The 21,935-nt window shown below is 41.5% G+C and overlaps 1 protein-coding gene across 1 annotated transcript in view; it reads right to left on the bottom strand.

Annotated features, from left to right (window-relative positions):
• Positions 1-1,078: 1,078 nt before the first annotated feature.
• Positions 1,079-21,935, bottom strand: part of PCSK5 (proprotein convertase subtilisin/kexin type 5) — a 492,175-nt gene continuing 471,318 nt past the window's right edge. The window contains exons 33-37 of the mRNA XM_049895206.1: positions 21,422-21,599; positions 17,264-17,481; positions 7,760-7,860; positions 5,688-5,874; positions 1,079-1,516 (exon numbers count right to left, since the gene is read on the bottom strand). Coding sequence (XP_049751163.1) covers positions 1,110-1,516; positions 5,688-5,874; positions 7,760-7,860; positions 17,264-17,481; positions 21,422-21,599 — 1,091 coding nt within the window. The 3' untranslated portion in view covers positions 1,079-1,109. The remainder of the gene's footprint in view (positions 1,517-5,687; positions 5,875-7,759; positions 7,861-17,263; positions 17,482-21,421; positions 21,600-21,935) is intronic.

Raw genomic sequence — 21,935 nt, 5'->3', positions numbered from 1 at the left:
AGCAAGAGCTCTGCTGTCTACATTACTCTGCAGAAAACCCCTCCCTGGTTGCACTAGTCCAAGAGGGCACTTGATAGGAGGGTGGAAGATGGGAAGACTAGGATGTCTAGAAACAAAGATCACAGTGATGAAGAGTGTTGGAAGGTGGCCAGCAGCTAGATTACAGTTTGTGAGCAGGATATGGGGGTGATTCCTTATAGACTCTATTCCAATTTCTTCTCTGGAGAGTCCACCATTCCAGGATGGACTGCTAAATCAGTTAGCAGCTTATGTTTTGTCTTAGAGCGGATAAAGTTTTTGCCATTGTTATCCATTTTATGTTAGGTCAACACTCCCATTTTTCTTTTATTACTTGATGTTTTAGCTGATGTTTCCTATCAGAAAAGCACTTAGGAAATCATAAGGGCATAACGTAATGATTCTTAGAAACACAGTGGCTTTTCTCCTTGGGCGTGCTGCTGCCTGCTGACCATCTGAGATTGCTCTGCTTCTAGAAATTGCCAGGACTCTCTATCACTGTTGGTCTACTTGGTGGTCTACAGTCAGTTGATACCTGGCATGAAGAGGAGATGCCTCTCTCCTTGGCCCTTGCCTAACCAATCTCTGCCTAAAGTGAACTAAAAGGGGAGAAAAATTATCCTCTAAAACAAACAACTCTTCCGCCTTCACACCCTAAACATTATTTAAAGAAATACCCAAATTCCAGAAGGCACCTGACATTTCCCAGAATACAGTTTGGAAGAGGAATTCCTATAGATCGTCTGCTCCACCTCCCTTTTTTTTTTTTTTTTTTAATCACATAAAACAATTTGTAGAAATCTCACTTGTTTTTACCTCCCGAGTTTTGTGCCGTGATATATTGTTTTGAAGGGAATGGCTCTGCATTTTATCCTTGCTCCTCAGTGATGGTTGAACAGGAACTGTTCATTGATTTTAGCCACCCAAAAGAAGAAGAAAATATTTTAGCTTTCTAACATACTCTGTTTGGACTCATGATCAGGAACACAAATATGAACACTTGCACATGGCCTTTGTGTGTGTGAACAAAAGCAAACACAGTAATGCTCACACACAGGCCTGTGCATGGAATGGGGTGGGGTGGCCCCTGTTTACTTAAAGGAATAGCTCTCATCGTCGTATTCCAGCTCATCTTCATCATCATCATTCAGCAGCCCGTACTTAAATTTCCTGTAGACGGTGCCATCTTGGCCCATGTAGACAATGTCATCCTCATCATCTTCATCGTAGTCCCGGTCCCTGTATTCAATCACCTGATCCTCTTCAAAACTGGTGCTTTCACGATGGCCGCTCTCGTAGGAAGAGTAAGCCTTGTTCAGGTCAGCCAGCTTTTCATACCCAGCCTTTTTTGCTGGCTGGGCTCGGCTCCGTGATTTTCTCCAGACAATCACGGCTGCCCCAGGCAGCAGCACCAGCATGATGGAGGAGATGATGAGCAGAGCTGTCCTGGAGCGCTCAGCTGCAGGCTCGATCTCACTTGTTTGAAGGATGCACTCTTCTGTTGAAGATGACCCCAAAGGATGGGAGGGGCGAGGAGCATGGGGGAGAAGAAATATGAGGAAAATTAGTTTCTGAGGTAAATAACTTTGCCTTAATTGAAAAAACAATGCGGTAAATGTATAGGTAACAGAACATTTGCCATTTTTATAACCTTTGCTTGTACAGTTCAGTGACATTAATTACGTTCATTACGTTGTTCAACCATCACCATGCACCATTCGAATTTTTTCATCACCCTTGATGGAAGCCCAGTGTCCCCTAAGCATTATGTCTTCAATCCCCGCCCCCCCCCCCCCCCCCGCCCCATCCAGGCTACCTCTCGTGGTTATAATAAACTCTGGTCTCTATACACTTGCCTATTTGCCTTGATTTTTTAATTAAAAAAAAAAAATTATTGTGGTAAGGTATATATAACAAAAAGTTTGCCATTTTAAGTGTACAATTCAGTGACATTAATTATATCTACCAGCTTGTACAACCATCTCCACTATCCATTTCTAAAAGCTGTACATCATCTGAAACTGAAACCTAGTACCCCTTCAGCAATAACTGCCCCCTTCCCTCCCTCCCAGTCCCTGTTGTTGTTGTCGTTGTTAGGTGCCGTTGAGTTGATTCCAACTCAGTGACCCTATGTACCACAGAATGAAACACTTCCTGGTCCCTGGTAGCCACTGATAAACTTTTGTCTCCATGCATTTGCCTAATCTAGATATTTTACGTAAGTGAGATCTTACCATATTTGTCCTTCTGTGTTTGTTTTATTTTACTCAGTGTTATGTTTTCAAGGCTCATCCACATTATTTCTCTTTATGGCTGAGTTACATTGCAGGTATATTGTCTTTATTTTTAAAATCTAAAATGGTGGAATCACTGTCTGATTATCTTAGAGGGTACGGTGCTCCGTGAAATGGCAATATGTACCCCATGAGAGTCCCAGTCTGTGTCTAATGATACCAACAGATTCTTCTAGGAAGAAGATTAGTTTGAGATCCAAAGTTGTTGCTAGGTGTCATGCACTTGGCTCTGACTCATAGTGACCCTATGTACAATAGAAGAAGACAATACCTGGTCCAATCGTTGCTATGTTTTAGCCCATTGTTGCAGCCACTGTGTCAATCCATCTCGTTGAGGGGCTTCCACTTTTTTTGCTCACCCTCTACTTTACCAAGCATGATGTCCTTCTCCAGGGACTGGTCCAAACAGAGCCCCCTTTATTCCCAAACCTCATGGTCAACCACAAGAGTCCAACCCTGATTCTTTTATTTTCATTCTGAGAAAAATATTTAAACTCGGACCATGCTTCAGTTATTGCTAAATGTTCTATTTTCTATCCCAACTCTGCATTTTCCTAAGGCTGAATCCTGTCCCCAGCTACCCTTATGCCTGTTCCAAGTATGACTTTCACCATTCAAAGGCAGGAGCAGATTATTTATAAAACCATTGACTATTATAGCTACCTGAAGCTTGCAAATTACTTAGGCAAAACCCCTTGTTTGGCAGTTGAGGAAACTGAGGCCCACCAAAAAGGAAGAGATTTGTCATGTGGTCAGAAATAAGAGCCTGTTAGTGTGCCAAGCCGAATTTGAACCCAGGAATCCTAACTCCACCCTACAGTCTGAAGACATTAGGGCAAAATGCTCTGACAATTCTTTCTTGGCTCTTGGCTTCTGTGGTCTCAGCCTGACAGGAAGAGAGGTACTATCTTTAAATGCTGACTACCCAGTTTCTGTGACAGGGGATTTCTTCTACCATAATTAAGATTTCTGAAGTTGAGAGCTCTGCCCCGACATAGTCACGGTCCCATGATCCAGCAGTTTGTATTTTGATGCCATGATTGAGGGAAAGATTAAACCACGACTTCAGCAACAAGCTTACTTTTTTTTTTTTTTTTTTAACTTTTGACTCATTTATCCAGGTTATGCTATGATTTGGGCAAATTATCTAGCTTGTTTTCTTTAACCCGTCAAATAGGAGTGTGAAAGAAAGTATGAAAAAGCTAGAAAAAGGACTAACAGGCCAGGTTGGATATACAAGTTGAAATACACAGTAGGTTTTATGTAAATGTTTTTTGACCTGGATATGCCCGTAGGATTCTTTTATGAGAGTCCAGGTACATTATACCTACTAGCTTAATGGATATAATAATTGTCAGAATTATTTTTGCTTATTAAGTATTGACCAGTTAGATCTAACTCGTCACCATTATATATTTCCCTCTCTTCTTTGCTAGTGCTAAACTAGTTCTCTATTTTATTGTAATTTAACCCACATGGGATTTTGTCCATCAAGCAGAATTTTGCCTTCGAAAGTAATAGCACTCTCATTGTTGCATTCATGGATAGTAATATCAGCACAGAATTTTTCCCCGGTGCAAATATTAAAGCACCAGAGGGATGGGGAATCTGTGTGTGTGTGGTACTTTGAGATAAATACTGTTTGAGGCAGGAGAACCAGTAAAAGACCTTTCAAGTTTGTTTCAGTTACTAGGGTGCCATATGCAATCATGTCTTACTATTTTCCAGTTTTAGGTCTGCAGAGTTAGGGTCAGCCTCTGAGATCTGGTTTCTTTGAAGGAGCAGAATGTCACAGTAAAGAATGAGAAGGTAATCGGGAGTGTTTAGATTGCTCCCCCAGGTGGATCCTCAAGAGCTGCAGAGGGACTAGGAAAGCTGACTACATAGATTTTAGTTGGAACCAACTTGCAGAAACTCTGCACCCAATATGCACACACGTCTGGTTTCATTTAAAGGCATTGATAGAATGAGAGTTATTATTTTGCATCAACAGTATGGACCCTGAAGGCAATGAGACCCTGAAAGTGGATCTGTATGAGATGCTGGGCACACAGCTGCTGGCAGGATGAAAAAGCTGAGAGAAGGAACTAATTTGCTTTAGAAAGAAGATATTTAGAAAATAATTTAAAAGACTGATTAAAAAATTAAAAATAAATAAATAAATGACTGGTAGCAGTTATGGGTCTTGGATTTTCACAAGGATTTTACCAGGTGCCATCAAGCTGATTCCTATTCATGAGGACCCCATTCGTGTCAGAGTAGAACTGTACCCCATAGGGTTCTCAATTTCTGACTTTTCAGAAGTAGATCACCAGGTCTTTCTTCCAAGGTCCCTCTGGCTGGACTTAAACCTTCAAACTTCCTGTTAGTAGCCAAATGTGTTAACAGTTTGCATGACCAAGGGATTTTAGTTTTATATAAATGGACATACTTCCATAAATATGACATCTTTTTTGTCAGGCAATGATAAATCTGAATCCCAAAGACATCATCTACTTCTGGACTAGAGAATATACTTTAAGGATATATATTTCCTTTTTTTATCAGGAATAACTCTATTCTGGGTCTTTTAAGTTTGTGGCCAATGAGGACCAAGTACCCACATGGTGGGGTTCGGGTAGGGAGACAGCTGGGGAATTGGTAAAAGTGATTTTGCTTCTTCTTAGCCTTAAAGGAAACTTCACTTGTAAAATGCCTTAAATCTCTGAGAGGCCTGACTTGAACTGACTTCTCATAGAATAATATTTCAACAGAGTCAAGATATATTGGCTTCACCTTCCTTGATAGCCGGTTCTTTTCCTTTTTCCCATAAGAAGAGAATACAAAAAGGAACAAAGTAAACGTATAAAGATAAGATTCTAGACCTATCTGAGTAAGTCTTCCAGCAGTGGAAAGAATGTGGACTGTGTAGTCCAAAGGACTTGTATTCTAATTCTAGATGTGACTCCAAACATTGGTGTGGACTTGGGCATGCTAATCATTCTCCTTGAGCCTCAGTTTCTTCCTCTGTAAAATGGGATTAATAAATATCTACTTGGAAAGTGAGATGATGGACAAGGAGTTTCAAGTACCGTATGTATATAGCAGGCACTCAATAAAAAGGTTGTTGTTAGTCGCTGTCGAGTGAATTCCAACTCATGGTGACCTCGTGTATGCAGGGTAGAACTGCTCCATAGGTTCTTCATGGCTATGATTTTTCTGAGGTGCATCTGCGTGGTTTTGAACCTCCAGCCTTTTGGCTAATAGCCAAGCATTTGACCATTTGCATCACCCATGGACTCCCAATAAAAATAAAAGGGCAGCCATATTGATCCCCCCTGAACTGTCCGCTATTCCCATCAATTCCCTGAGGTCATCCTCTTCCTCTCCTCTCACCGATGGTGTCCTGACAGTCACAGCACTCTTGGGTGTCGGTGGGATCAGAGGCATTACAGCAGGGGAGGCAGAGGTTGTCATCCGTGTGCAGCAATAGGTTGGCAGGGCACACGGTGCAGTTCTTGGCTCCAGGTCCCTTGCATTCCACACAACTCTCGTGGCAGTTTTCACAGTTAAATTTTTCTCCCTGTTAAGAACAACCAGGAGATTCCTTTTGAGTGTGGAGGGCTTAAGAAGGAACTGGAGTTCCCAGATAGGTATCCCATCTTGTCTCCATAAGGGAGAGAGGTGTGTGGGAGACAGCAGAAAGATAGTTTGTTCTGGGTTCTTTTTAATGGTGCCAGGTGAAAGACAGACCAATTGTCTGTGCTTGGGTGGAACCATTGCTGAGGCCTGTCCCTCTGAGGTCTGCTAGTTACAGTAGTGGGAGAACGAGCTTCTAGAATAGTTTGGGATACAAACTGACCTGTTCAATTGCTACATTTAGTCAAGGACAAGTTTTGTCTGGCCCATCCCAATTTAAAATGTTTTGAATTAGTTGTCCACCTTTCAAAATTGGGATATTTCACATGTAAACCAATACCTAATTTCTCTTTAAAACCGGAAGATCTGTCAATACTGGGCTTATCACTCCCACATGGCAATGTCACAGAGCTGAGTGGCAGTGGCTCCATTTTTGTGTGCTCCTATTTGACACAATTCCCAGCACTTGCTATTATGTCACCAACATACAGGTGTTCGAGTTTCTGCTTTTCACCAAGTTTGCCCAGGGGTTTTCTTTCACCACACCCTTTACTCATTCACATTATCTGCTTGGCACCTGTAGTTATTATATTGTTGTGACCCTGCCCCAGAATAATAAAATTTGTGGCTGTGTCGCTAAAGCAGTTAAATTCTCATTGGGAAGAGTGTCAAGAGATGAGAAGAAAGTGGCTCCTCTCTCTGTAAGTTGTTCCTTGATTGGTTCTGGAAATATAGGTTAGGGAAGATGCCTCTCTGTTCTATTTCTGTAACTCTGGAAGTATCATCTAGTAGAAAAATAAGGAGAAATGGAAATCACCTCTAAAAAGCACTGTGGCATGTTGTAGGCGCTACATCAGATGCTTTCTCATTTATTTTTATCTCACAAATCCTAGATTTCCAGTCAAAGTCCCTAGGTTCGATCCCAGCTTTGTTACTTAGTAGGTATGTGATCTTTACCATATTATTCAACTTCTCTGAGCTTGAGTTTCTTCCAAAGTGTAATGAAGGCCGTTGTCAGAACTTAAAGAGTTCACATGTGAATGTGCTGGTTTGCGTTAATTTCAGCATGGAGAGAACTACTTAGTTTCTAAAGTTTGGAAGCACATCCAAGCAGCCAGTGAACTCAGGAAAGCCATGGCTTCTATGTAAGCAAATGAAATACATCCTTCCTAACACACTTTGACAGGGTGGAGGAAATGATGAACCAACATCAGTTGCGCGGTTCCTATATTATTCAGATGTTTCAGGTTAGACAGCAAGATGGTAGGGATATTGCCCCAGGATGGAATGAATATACCTAAAGTCTCACTCATATTGGACTTGGAGTCAATTTAAGACTTCTGGGATGATATGATGGGGTGAATGTGTTTTGTGTGTGGCAAGGCCATACATTTGGGGGGGCCAAAGGGTGGAATGCTATGGGTTGAACTGTGTCCCCCTAAAATACGTGTCACCTTGGCTAGGCCATGATTCTCAGTATTATGTAATTACCCTCCATTGTGTGATCTGATGTGATTTTCCCATGTGTTGTAAATCCTAACCTCTATGATGTTAATGAGGTAGGATTACAGGCAGTTATGTTAATGTGGCAGGGTACAATCTACAGGATTAGGTTGTATTTTGAGCCAATCTCTTTTGAGATATATTAAAAAAGAAAAAAAAAACTCTCTCCTACAGTCTCACTATGAGTCAAATCGACTTGATGATAATGGGTTTGGTATAGTGAGTTGAGGAATTTTAGGACTTTTGGGCTTTCTCCAGAATAACCAGTAACTGAACTCATTCCCTCTCTAGAGGGTAGAAGGCAAACCAGTCCGAGCTTTCAGTACCTCTCCCACTCTGTATTTCCCCGTAAAACAATCCGAAGTGCAGATTCCTCCCGTGAGGTGGTAACTCCACACACAGGACAAGCAATTCAATGCTCCTTTTCCTGGAGAAAAAAAGAAAAATGTAAATTATAGGAGTAAATTAGATTTTTACCTCTGTTTTGGTTCCAAAACACTTAGGAGCGAAGAATATGTCAGAGTAAATTGAAGTAGAAGGATGAATTGATTGAGGATATGGGAAAAAAAAAGTCCACGAGATACAAAGGGAAGACTAATTATCCAGTCGCTCCAATCTATGTAGACTCTCAGTCTGGAAACGGAAGATTTGTGGATGAGAAATCTTACATTACAGCAAGAGAAAAGACTTTCAGAGAATGAGAAATTATGTAGAAAGTTTATAAACTTTGTCATTCTGTTTATTGTTTAACTACTATAGAGGGCATCCCCAGCTGATTTGGAGGGTCTCAATACTGTTTTGGTAAGTGAACCATAAACAAGCAGTTCCTAATCACTTATCTGTATGTTTGTCATACTGTGGTAGCTTGTGTGTTGCTATGATGCTGGAAGCTATACCACTGGTATATCAAATACCAGCAGGGTCACCATGGTGGAAAGGTTTCAGCAGAGCTTCCAGACTAAGATGAACTATGAAGAAAGGCCTGGCAATCTACTTCTGAAAATTGGCCAATGAAAAACTTATAAATCACAACAGAACTTTGTCTGACTCGCTTGCTTTGGACACATCATCAGGAGGAATCAGTCCCTGGAGGAGGACATCATGTTTGGTGAAGTAGAGGGCCAGCAAGGGCAAGAGAGGACCTCAGTGAGATGGACCGGCACAGGGGCCCCAATGACAGCCTTGAACACTTTGGCGATCGTGAGCGTGATGCAGGACTGGGCAATGTTGTGTTCTGTTGTACATAAGGTCACCAGGAGTTGGAGTCGACTTGACACCATCTATCTATATGTCTGACCAAGAAATAACGTTAGACGTGGAACTTACAATGCTAGAGCTAAAATGGGACTCAACAGATCACTTCGTCTAGAGGCTCTTAATTTTGTTTGGGGGGGAGGGGAGAGATGCAGTGATAGATTTCTTTGAAATTCTTTCAAAACTGTAAACTCTCTTCTTAGAAATTTGTCATCTTATTTATTTAAATAAATGAAAACTAAGACCCAAGCATGTGAAATCACTCATCCAAGGTTATGCAGATGATGCTTGAGTCAAGATTCAAATTCAGATTATTAATTCATAGTCCAGAGCTCTTTCTACCACACTATTTGTCTTAACACGTGAACTGCCAAGTAGAGGAGAATTTGAATACACAGACTGTTTCTTGTGGAGATAATGGTCCTCTCCCCTAATCCAGACACCCCAACAAAGACTAATGGGCTCAAACATAGCAACAATTGTGAGGATGGTGCAGGACAGTGTTTCGTTCTGTAGTACACAGTGTTGCTATGAGTCAGAACTGACTCAATGGCACCTAACAACAAGACAACAATGACTGACCCAAGCATTTCCTTCTACGCAGGTACCAAGGGAGAATTCTGGGAAGAGCTGGGAGACAGGAGATCTGAACTCTAGTTCATTCTATTAGGGACAGTCTGGCACTTTTACTGAGAATTTCAAAACAGGAGCAGGAAGAGAGATGTGGCCTGGAATGTGCCTGGTATTGGGGGTTGGAATTTGATATCTGTCTTCCCATTGGAACAAGAGTGTAAAGACTGCTTAGTTGAATTCAGAATAGAACCAACCGTGAGTGCATTCACTATGAAGTTGAATTGACTTTTCCTGTCTGATCTGTGAGCTCAATTGTTTACAACGTTGTTTCTGTGGAAAATTGAATTCTGAGCTCTGAACAACAGCTTAGAGAATAAACCTTTAGTACCCAACTGCATCTTAATTTGGGAGCTGCCTGGAGTGATATAAATTCAAAGCAACTTTTTTTTTTTTATTTCATTTAAATCTTACCTCTAGCTTCCTGCAGAATTTCCTCCACGTGCTGGAACATAATGGTCATTTCTGATGAAAAACTCAGTCTTCGCCTGACTCCTCCTTCCTTCCTTTCCTCTTTTCCTCCTTCCTTCTTTGTCTCCCTCCCTTCCTCCCATTCCCCCTCCTCTCCTCTTACTCTCCATTTTTTTTTTTTCTAAAATACAGCTTAGGTGTCTTACTCCAATTTTTAAAATACAAAAGCATTTTTTTTTTTTTTAATGAAAAGAAATTAAGGGTAGGAAAAACTTAAAGAGGAAAAAAGGCAGTAAAGAAGTTAGGTCACAGAATTCGTGCCTTAAGGTTCGCTATATTTCCAGGAGAAGACCATCAGCAACAGTTTGTCTTAGAGCAAGATCCTGGGCAATCCCCCAAAGCACTATCTGTCACCTTTGGGTGACCAACCAGTGACTCCACTGACATCTCCCACATTGATTACTGCAAAACATAGGGTGCTTGGGGTCTTCGCCAAAGGCAGTTTGTTCACCTCCAGAATACTCTCTATTGTTTTCGAGTTTGACACCCTGCGTCTGTCATTCCTCCTAAGGATCTGCAGGAGCCTTGGGATCTATAAAGACAGCTTTGGCATTTCCTTAAAATTCAGAACTGCTCATTGTACGCGCTCCCTCAGACTGACCCTCACGGGATGAATTCAACACTGCCAAGCCGCCCCTGGGGTCCGTCCATGGGCATCATTCAGGTGGAAAAGGCAGCTCAGAGACTCAGGGGGCTTCTCAGCCTAGATTTGGATTCCAAAGGATTTTACAGGGAGGATAAACAAAAAGTTAAATACGTGAAGGCAACGAATGAGCTAAATTTGGAGGACCCAGTTGCACACAAAGTTACCTTGTTAGTCCTCAGCGTGCTTTTAAGTTTATCACGTCCTGAAATTATTGGACAGTCACAAGCGAATGAAATCGTATCTAGTTGGTAAATCGTTTATTTAGGTTTGCTACATTTTTCCTGGTTCCTTCATGTACCCCCATTTCTTAGTATGACAGCCAATGTTTTAAGAAGGAACTCACCCATTTTTTAATAACCAGAGAGGGAACCTGTCCCCAAGGTTTGTAATCCATATGTCCCCAAATCAGAAAACAACATAAAGATTCACTAGCCAGGAAAGGACGTGTGTGGTATAGTGAAGAAAGGATGGCAGAAGAAATGAGCACCACAGATGGAAAGCTTTGTTGATACTGAATTTACCTGACCCCTGTGATACTGGAAAATAGTGGTGGTTAAAGAAATCCCCCCCCCGCCCCCGTGTTCGCTATGAGTTGGAAGTGACTCCACAGCAAGAGGGTTACAGGCTCTGTGTACAGGGAGATGGCTCGCTGCAAAGAGCCGCCTTTCCCATATGATGTGGATAAGACTTATGGTTGCCCCTTGTTTACCTATGAAAAAGTCAGACAAGTTGTCATGTGCCTCCAGTTGATAAATGAGTAACTGAATTACTTATCCCTACTGATTAATCGGAAACCCTGGTGGCACAGCGGTTAAGTGCTATGACTGCTAACCAAGAGGTCAGCAGTTTGAATCTACCAGGCGCTCCTTGGAAACCCTATGGGGCAGTTCTACCCTGTCTTTTGGGGTCACTATGAGTTGGAATCGACTCGATGGACATGTTTTTTTTTTTTGGTTTACTGATAAATCAGAAACAAAGTGCTTGTTAACCAAACTTTGATTAAGCTTCTCTCCTTCCCCCAGGTCCCTGGAGGCTGTCCCACCCTCAGTCCGAGCCAACATACTACCCCTCGTTAAGGACCCCTCCTGGGGAATAGGCTGACCTCAGCTTAAAACATTCTGATTTATTATCCAACGATGTCACCCGCTCATCCCATGTCCCCCGCACCTGGCTTTTTGTTTTTAACCTGGATTACTTTCAGTCTCTACAAAAGAAAATGCCTTTTTCCTGATTCTTTGAGATGCTTGTAGTTCTTATGATCTGAGTGTTCTCGCCATTGTAGTAGTCCCCTCCCGCCCATTATTAGAATGATCCCTTTCCTTCCTCTTTTTCTTTCTGAACAAAGCTTCTCCCTTTCAACATCAGGATTTGTCTTTCATTTGACAGCTTCAAGAGGCAAGTTCTGGGTTCAGGCAAAACACAGGAGGAGGCGTTACAAATACTCAGAACAGCTTCAAGACTTGCCCAAATACGCCCAGTCATCCCTTGAATACCGTCTCAAGGAAACTGTGATGATGACTTTTTAAGACTGGAAGTGCTCAAAACCATCATCCTGAAGCCACCCAGGACATCTCAAATCCAAAGAAAGATATTTATAGTTTTTTAAACTGTGCTTACAACATCACTAATGATTTCTCAAATCCTCACAAAAATCCTTAAAAAGCTGGTGGTGTTCTATTTTGATGGGCTGATGTAAAGAGATGTTAGTTTACTAAAATTACTACCAATGAGCACTGGCTCATTTACAGAAACTCATTATGTCTGGATTAGAGGATGGGAACGGAGGTGGTCAGAGATAAGGCTGAATAGGAGGAGTCCCATGAATGAAGACCTTCATATACAAAGCTACAAAGTTAAGACTCTATCCTAAAATCAGTGGAGAGTTATCTTAAATAGAGGAGCACCATTATGACATTGTCATGCAGAAAGATACATCTGAGAGTGTAAGGAAAGACTGGCTGGTTGTAGAGCGGCTCATGTTGGAAGCTTGAGGACCAAATAGAGAACTGGTGAATAATTCAAGCAAGGAATGGTGTCATGGATTGAATTGTGTTCCCCCCCCCCCCCCGCCACCCAAAATATGTGTCAACTTGGTTAGGTCATGATTCCCAGTATTGTGTGGTTGTCCTCCATTTTGTGATTGTAATTTTATGTTAAAGAGGATTAGAGTGGGGTTGCAACACCCTTACTAAGGTCACATCCCTTATCCAATGTAAAGGTAGTTTCCCTGGAGTGTGGCCTGCACCACATTTTATCTTACAAGAGATAAAACAAAAGGGAAGTAAGCAGAGAGTGGGGGCCTCATACCACCAAGAAAGTAGCGCTGGGAGCAGAGAGCGTCCTTTGGACCTGAGGTTCCTGTGTGAGATGCTCCCAGACCAAGGGAAGACTGATGACAAGGACATTCTTCCAGAGCCAACACAGAGAGAAAGCCTTCCGCTGGAGCTGGCATGCTGAGTTTGGACTTTTAGCCTACTTTACTGTGAGGAAATAAATTTTTCTTTGTTAAAGCCATCTACTCGTAGTATTACTGTTACAGCAGCACTAGATGACGAAGACCAATGGCAAGAGTCTGAACGAAGGCAGTGGCACTAGAAGACCAAGACAGGAGAGATGGAGTTAGGGGATATTTAAAAGGTAGATTTGACAGGACTTGAGGACAAATTGAATGTGGGGGTTAAGGTACAGGAAGGAGGAAAGGATGATGGACAGCTTTCTGTCTCAGGCAAAGGGTAAGTTGTGGGTCATTCATCAAGATAGGAAGCAAAGAAAAGAGTGGTCTGGAAATGGGGTAAAGGGGGTTGGGGGATAGTAATGAGTTTAAGGTGTCCGTTGGGTATCAAAGTAAAGATATTCAGCAGGAAATTGGATGTTTGCTAGGGACTCAGGAAAACCATTTGGTTGGGAACAGAAGTAAATTTGGAACCATGAAGATATAGATGCTAATGGAAGCACTTGGAAAGAAGTTACTTGTGAAATATTATCAGGACAGTGTTCAGGGAGGTCAGGGAAGTGGCTAGACTGCAAGCTTGACTGGTGGCCTCCTCCCAGGCGAGGGTGGGGAAAGAGCTGACTTCTCACTTTGTTTTCCTCACTCCATGGAGTTTCTACGTAGTCAACCTACTGCTCTGAGATGAATCATTTCGGAAGGGAGAGGGAGCAAGATTAGAAGCAAGCCCTAACAGGTTGCCCTTTATTTGTTTCATCCAAAAGTCTTATGTACCAAAAACCAAGTCTTAAATATACCAACCACCCCGACTCCCAGGTGTCTGGATTAGCAAAATGAGGCAGGGCAATAATGCTTTTCTAAGAACCCGACTATCCATTAGTAACACACACACACACATACACACAAACTACACATTAGTTCAGGTTCTGACATAACCCTTTCACTCCAAACATACTGAAATGACAGTCTAAATATGAAAAGAGGAAACCAAAAAAGAAGTAGGTGGGCTCCAAAATAAGATGAGTTTGGTGGTTCCTCAAAAAGTTAAACATAGAATTACTGTATAAGCCAGCAATTCCACTCGTAGGTATACACGCAAAAGAACTGAAAACTGGTGTTCGAACAAAAATTTGTACACGAATGTTCATAGTAGCACTATTGACGGTAGGCAAAAGGTGGGAACAATCAGAAGGTCCATTAATGGATGGAAGGATCAATGAATTGTGTTATATACATACAGTGCAATAATATTCAGCCATAAAAAGGAATGAAATGCTGATACATGCTATAAGGTTGATGAACTTCGAAAACAATATGCAAATTTTAAAAGTCAGGCACAAAAGGTCACATGTTGTATGATTCTCTTTACATGAAATATCCAGAATAGGTAAATCCATAGAAACAGAAAACAGATTGGTGGTTGCCGGGGCTGGGGGAGAGGAGTAACTGCTTAATGGTATGGAGTTTTATTTTGGGGTAACAAACCAGACGGAAGTAGTGGTTGTACCTGTTGTGAATGTACTAAATGCCACTGAATTGCTCACTTGAAAATGGTTAATTATATTTTATGTGAATTTCACCTCAAAAAAAAATCAAATTAAAAAAAAAAAAATGGCGTTCTTGGACAGGTAGCCAGGTTCGAACCATCTACCTGCTCTGCTCTGGGCCTAGAAGAAGGCAGTGGTGGTTGGGAGTTCCACTTTTCCACCACAGTAGTGATTAAAGGTGCCTTATATGAAAACGGAGCCAAAAGCCAGGTTTGGGGATTAAAACAGGAACCAGGGTGGAACTCTTGCCTTTACAGATATCACTTCCTGATCAGGAACTCCCTTAAGCTGCTTGTTGGGTTGCTGGTGGTATCAGTATTGTCACTAATATCACTTTCAGGAACATTGAAAAGCCCTATTTTCTGGACTTTGTCCCAGGCTGGAAGCAGAGAAGGAATTAACCAGCCTGAAGGACCGAACATAAAGGGAAAAAGAGAAAGAACCAAAAACAAAACCTCCCTTTCAAAATGAGCCAAAAACCAGAATTCCAAAGTATATGAATATAAAGAATGCTAAAAAAGTCAATGAACACTATCAACAATTAGAATTTACTTCAGATAAAACGGAGTTCGTTGAAAGTTTGACACATTCTTTAAAATCAGTATGTTTAAGATGCTCAAAAATAAAGGAAAGCACAGTATCTATACATAATAATAAATTATGAAACAGGAACAGGAAGATATAAAATAAAAACAGGTGGATATGAATTAGAAATCATTAGCAATCTTACAAATAAAAAATATAGTCATTATATTGAATATACAAAAAGGATAGATGGGGTGAACTCTAGACTGGACAGAGTCAGAGGGCAAATTAGAAAAATGGAAGAGAATACTGAAGAATTAACCTGGTATGAACCACAGACAGTCAAAGAAATAAAAATATAAAAGAGCAGTTAGGAGACATAGAGGACAGATCGAGAAACTCTAAATTACATTTAATAAAATTTTCAGAAGAGGATATTGAAGAGAAGGGCAGAGAAGCATATTTGAAGATCTAATAGCAAAAACTTTCCAGTTTGCCAAAAGACATTAGCATCTATTTATTTTCTGTTCATTCATTCAGGCTTAATGGACACTTACTACGTGTTACACTCTGGACTAGACACATTGGATACAAATAAGTATGTTACAATCCTTGCCCTTGAGGGATTCAGTTTGTAAGAGAGATGGACATGTTTAATTACAAGGTAATCTAAAAAGTGCTATGAGAAGATGGTATATTACAGAATCAAGAAGGAGGAGAAAGAACACTCCTGGGAGGACTAAGAAGAGCTTCACAAAGAAGATGACATTCAAGCTTGTCTTTGAGAGTTCACAAGAGTGTCATTCTCCATGAAGAGGACACACATGGACAAAAGGCATGGAGGCGTGAAAGAGCATGACATATTGGTGGCTACTGAGTGGTTCCAAGTGGCTCAGGGTGGTCGGTCCTAGGTCCTAGAATACATAGAACAGTAAAAAACATAAGCTAAAGGGTAAAGACATAAGTTGGTGAAAGATTTTAGCTACTTTTTAAAAATGAAAAACATTTATTAAAAGCTTATTGAAGGATGATAAGTAAACACATAAAAATGTTCATAAATATGATGACTCAGGATTGTAAAGACAGGTTTTTTCACTAAAATAAATTCAATGCAATGTTATTCAATATCCAAAGGATTTTTTGATGAAACTTGAATGATTACAAAATTTATGTGGAATAAGGGCTAAGAATATCCAAGATAATTTTGAGAAAAGAAGAACAGGAATGCTTCATATCAGAGGTCAACATTTATCTAAAAGAATTTATCGACTAAAGCTTAGTGGTCCTGGTGGTGCAGTGGTTAAGAGCTACGCTGCTAACCAAAAGGTTGGCAGTTCAGGTTCACTAGGCGCTCCTTGGAAACTCTGTGGGGCAGTTCTACTCTGTCCTATAGGGTTGCTTTAAGTTGGAATTGACTCGACGGCAATGGGGTTTTTTTTTTTTTTTTTTGGTTAGGCTTATTTCTTTCTTAAATGTTGGGAAGAATTAAACACGATCATCTTTTTATGTCAAGCTATGGAGTTTAATAAGCAGATTTGAATTTTAGAAAGATCACTCTGGCATTATTAGGCAGGATGGCCTGGAGGTAGGCGTGTTAAGAACAGAGTTGGGGTGTCCTGCTGGCTGCTTCAAAAGGTTGGCCAAGAGATCTGAGAATGGAGAAAGGTCTGATTAGTGTTTAGGTGAGAATCAAAAGGACTTGAAGTTTACCTTTGTTGGGGCAGATGGGCTGAGCAGGAGGTGAGGGCAAGAGAAGAGCCAGGATAACTTCATGGTACCAAACCTGGACAAGAAGATTTGGCTGGTGGGTCCATGACAAAAACAGTGAATATCAGAGGAAGTACAGATTGTGTTTATTTTGGGATGTGTTGATTTTAAGGAACTCTGGGACAGACAAGTAGGTATCTGGAAAACAGGAATGGTGCTTTGGAGAGTTGGTGGCAGAAATCTTCTGTAGTTGTTGAAGTAATGAAAATAAATAAATTTCTCTAGGCAGAATTTAAGTTCAATGGGTAGAGAAGGAGGACAGAACGGGTGGAAGACACCTGGTGGAGGAGACGATGCCTGCTTTCTGACGGTGAAGGACAGGGAGGATATGCAGAGGCAGCAGTGTGGTCAGGAGCAGCCCAGGTTAGAGGGAACCTGCAGAAGCTGAGAACAGAGGGTACTCCTGCTGGAGGCGGCTGGGTATGAAGTTGGGAAGGGAGGAGGGCCAACCAAGGTGGTGAGAAGGGAGAGAGGGGCTAAGCAGGAGGGAAATCTTTTCATTTTCCCATCCACACATGCGGAATGACAGCTACACCCTCACCTCTGCATTTATCGCACGTCGGATGGCATCTCTCACAGGTCTGTGTGCTCTGGTCTGCATAGTAATGCTCTGGGCAGGTGCGGTAACACTCTCCTTTGGAGCGGAGCAGAAAGAAGAAGGTATCGCAGGACAGGCAGTCTACAGGCCGTGGGCCCCGGCATGCCTTGCAACTCTTGTTGCATCTCTCACACTGGCCCGTGGAATTTTCTGCGTAATACCTGAAACCAAGGGAGGAGCAAACAAGGCATATGACGCTTTGCTCTTAAGTTGGTGTGGTGGAAAAGACGTGGTTAGTCCCACAGGGTCGTTTACCTACAAATTGGGTGACCAGATTCATTACTTAACTTTACTCATTAGATTCCTTATTAATTACATGCAATTAATAACATATGTAATGATTCTCGGTTTTCTTATCTGCAAATGGGGCATTATAATACCTCCCCTAAAACTTGTGAGGACTAAATTAGATAACACTTATGAAAGGACCCAGTACTGATTAAATATAGTAAAACCAAAGTAGCTGCTGTCAAGTGGATTCCAACTCAGGTGACCCCACATGTTATAGTACGGAACTGTGCTCCGTGGAGTTTTCAAGGCTGTGAACTTTTGGAAGCAGATTGCCCGGCCTTTCTTCTGAGGTGCCTCTAGGTGAATTCAAACTGCCAACCTTTCAGTTAGTAGTCAAGTGCTCAACAGTTTTCGATACCCAGGGACTCTATCACACATAGTAGAGCCTCAATAATTGTTAGCTACCTTTGACTTTCTTTTTCCATTTCTTTCTTCGCTTTCAAATTCAAACTTCAAGTTGTGTTGAATGGATCGGAGAAACGGAAGTCATTTTAGATATATACCCTTAGGTGGTTCTTCTAGTTTTTCAATGTAAAAGCATCTCAAAATAAGGGGTGACATGAGTGATTTTGATCTTTATATAATAGATGTAAAGATTTTTGGAAGTTAATATAATATTTTTGGAAGTAAATATAACAATAATCAACATTCATTAAGTTTCTATTATATGCCAGATAGTACACTAAGGAATTCATAAACATGATTTCACCTTATTGAGCCTAAAAATGAGACACTAGGCCATGGTTGTTAGGAGCCTGCCCTCTGGAACAAGACTGCATGGGTTCAAATCCCAGCATTACCACTTTACTGTGCTGTGCAAACTTCAGCAAATCACTCAACATCTCTGTGCCTCAGATTATAGTATGGAGCTAATATTATTACCCAAAATTATACTAATTAATACTGGGAAAGTGGCTAGAACAGTGCCTGGCACACTGTAAGTTATTAATGTATATTAGTAATAATAGAAGCAATAATTATTAATTTTATGATTACTTCTCATATTAATCCACATTGTGATTTAGATATTACTATCCCTATTTTAAGGAGCTCTGGTGGTGCAATGGTTAAGCACTTGGATGCTTACCAAAAGGTTGGCAGTTCAAACCCACCAGTAGCTCTGTGGGAGAAAAGACCTGGCAATCTGCTCCCGTAAAAGATTACAGCCTGGGAAATCCAATGGGGCCATTCTACTCTGTCATATACAGGTAGTCTCCTACTTATGACAGGGTTCCATTCTGATGACTCCATTGTAAGTGGGTTCTGATATAAGCTGAATACCTAATTTTTTTTTAAGTTTTCATTATTATTGCCTTTTATTCTCAGTATCTTTATAAATCCAACCTTTATTTGTCTTTGGGGTTGGAAACATTACGTATAAACTTGCAGATATATTTTAACATTATATGTATTACATATTGTAGCCGTAAGAGGTACAAAAAAGACCCCCAAAACAGATGGTCATAAGTACAGTTCGTCATAACTAAAATACGTTGTAGGTCGGGGAACACCTGTAGTGCCATTAGTTGGAATCAATGGCAATGGTTAGTTTTTACTTTTTATGGAGCCCTGGTGGCACAGTGGTTGAGAGGGATGGCTGCTAACAAAAAGGTGGGCAGTTCAAATCCACCAGCTGCTACTTGGAGTACTACTCTGTCCTATAGTGTCACTATAAGTTGGAATTGACTCGATGTTAACAGGTTTGGTTTTTTGGATTTAGTACCCCATTTGTACTCCATTAAAGAGATTTATAGGAATCTATATCTCTCCCCCCAACTGGTATGCTTATGCCCTGTGGAAGAATTGTCTTCTTAATTCCATGGTCTGCAATCTGTTTAAAAAACCAAACCAAGCCCATTGCCATCCAGTCGATTCCAATTCATAGTGACCCTATAAGACAGAGTAGAACTGCCCCACAGGGTTTCCAAGGAATGCCTGGTGGATTTGAAATGCCAACCTTTTGTTTAGCAGCGTAGCTCTTAACCACTATGCCACCAGGTTTTCCACAATCTATTTAGATGAGAGGATTATACCATGTTTTTGTTTTGCTTTTCTGTGCTTGAGAGTATTTAATTATTTATTTTGAGGAAGATGGTGATTCTTTACAGGGAATCCAAATCTCTTCAGGCCCTTAATAGGGTAAAGATGAAAGGTTAAGCCAGAAAGCCTCATCCCAATCTGGCACAGCTCTTTCTCCATTGATCTATAAAACCAAAATGAAATGGATTGCCATCAAGTCCAGCTCACAGTGACCCTCTAGGACAGGGTAGAACAGCCACATAGGATTTCCAAGGCTATAATCTTTATGGAAGCTGACTGGTACATCTTTCTCCTGTAGCGTGACTGGTGGGTTTGAACCGCCAACCTTTCATTTAGCAGCCGAGCACTTAACCACTGCGCTACCAGGGATCTATATGGATGGTGTTTGTTGAGGGCATATGTGGCTCTGTGCCGAGTGTTGTAGCAGCATGTGTGAGAAACAAAATGTTGTTTTTCTTCCAGGAGCTTATAATTTTCTTGGGAAGAGACATAAACAAATAAGTATAAGCTCTTAAAGGTCAAAGTCTTTATCTTCTTCACCTTTGAATCCGTACAATAATAAGCTTTCTGACATATACAAGGTGCTGTTCATTAAATGGGGACCTGGTGGCGCTGTGGTTAAGAGCTCAGCTGCTAACCAAAAGGTCAACAGTTCGAATCCACCAGCTCCTCCTTGGAAGCCCTATGGAACAGTTCTACTGTGTCCTATAAGGCTGCTATGAGTCAGAATCGAATTGATGGCAATGGGTTGGTTCATTAAGTATTTGTTGAATGAATGAGTGAATGAATGAATGAAGTAAATAAAAATTCAAGGCTATAAAAAAAATAGATAGCACTAAAATGAGTGATTCAGGCAGTAAATGCTAAAGGAGCGAAGAGGAGAAAAGTGCCAATTGGGTAGAAAGAAATTAGGGTATGCCAAAAGTTACACCAAGGTGTTTCAAAAAAAGGCTTTTCAGTTTGGACTTAGAGGGTCTCAGGGCCTTAGGTTACTGGGTGGGAAGGAATTGCTGGCAGCAGGACCGTAGCCCATCTTTCTTTTTGGGAGGAATGCCGGGGGGAGGAAAAGGACTCAGTCACATCCTCTGCCAAATATACCAGTAACCAGACGTCCTACTAAACACACTGATGATTTTTTTCTAGCAGAAAATTAATAGAGAGCCCTTATCTGTGAAATATTTTTGGAAGGAGACACGTGGTCTGTCTAGATTGCTTACTGTGAATAAACCTGGAATTTGTGGATTTGTGGGGGCACGACTGGTGGGAGAATTAATGGGGTGTAGATGGAGACAATTAACTGACATTGTTCCCTTTGTAAAGTCAATGCTCCACAGGCATTGCTTAAACCTCACGTATCAGATCTGAATCAGAACAAATCCTAAGGCAGAAAGAAAAAGCCGGTATTACTGGTCCTGGACTTCTCTCAGGGAAGAAGGTTTTCCCTGTACCTTGTGATTGCCTGTTTCCTTTGAATTATTAGTGGAGCTTGGCACTGGGGAGGGAGTCTTATATAACAGTAGGGCCCTCTGTGTTATTGCACTGGGTCACTCAGCCCCTCCTGTTTCTCTTCCACTACTGTGAACAGGCTGAAATCTGCTGGAGACCATTGGACCTGAGCTGGACCTCATCTTAACTCCTGACTAGAGTGAGACTCCAAATTGGTGACAGACGTGCTCTGAGTCTGAGTTTTCTCATCCGCAAACTTTGCTAAGAGCAATATTTGGAGTAGATGTGGGATTAAATACAGGAAATGTGGGTTGGGCACCTTACCCTTCCCTGCACTGGGGCAGGCACTCCTTCCCCAGCTGGAACCAGCCGGGCCGGCAGGACTGGCACTGCATGCTGTGTCTCCCTTCACATGTCCTGCAAGAGCTGTGGCAGGGAGCACACCGGTGGCTCTCCTCATCGGCGTAGTAGCCCTCGGGGCAGTCCTCCACGCAGGTCGTGTCTGGAAAAGAGTTTGTCTTGGCATCAAGCACACCATGTATTTCCCAAGCATCCCCCACTGTGTACCGGGTGTGGTAGGTACAAGAGGAATGAGACAGTGTCCCTAAGGGCTGATGGATATGCTTGGGATCTAAGATGACTATCTAGGAAATAGAATTGACCATAAGGCCATAGGAGTTCAGAGAAACCAGAGATCACAGTGGACTAGCCATGGTGCACAGGACAGAAACCACAGTCTAGAGAGTTGAGCTAGAAGGACACCCAGGGTCTACCAGGAGGGGAGAGTAAATTTTAGGTAGGGGCTGACATTGGCGGTGGCATGAGTCAAGACTCTACT

The sequence above is a fragment of the Elephas maximus genome, chromosome 9 (assembly GCF_024166365.1).
Source record: "Elephas maximus indicus isolate mEleMax1 chromosome 9, mEleMax1 primary haplotype, whole genome shotgun sequence".
Taxonomy (NCBI): domain Eukaryota; kingdom Metazoa; phylum Chordata; class Mammalia; order Proboscidea; family Elephantidae; genus Elephas; species Elephas maximus.
This window is presented reverse-complemented; position numbering and strand designations above follow the sequence as displayed.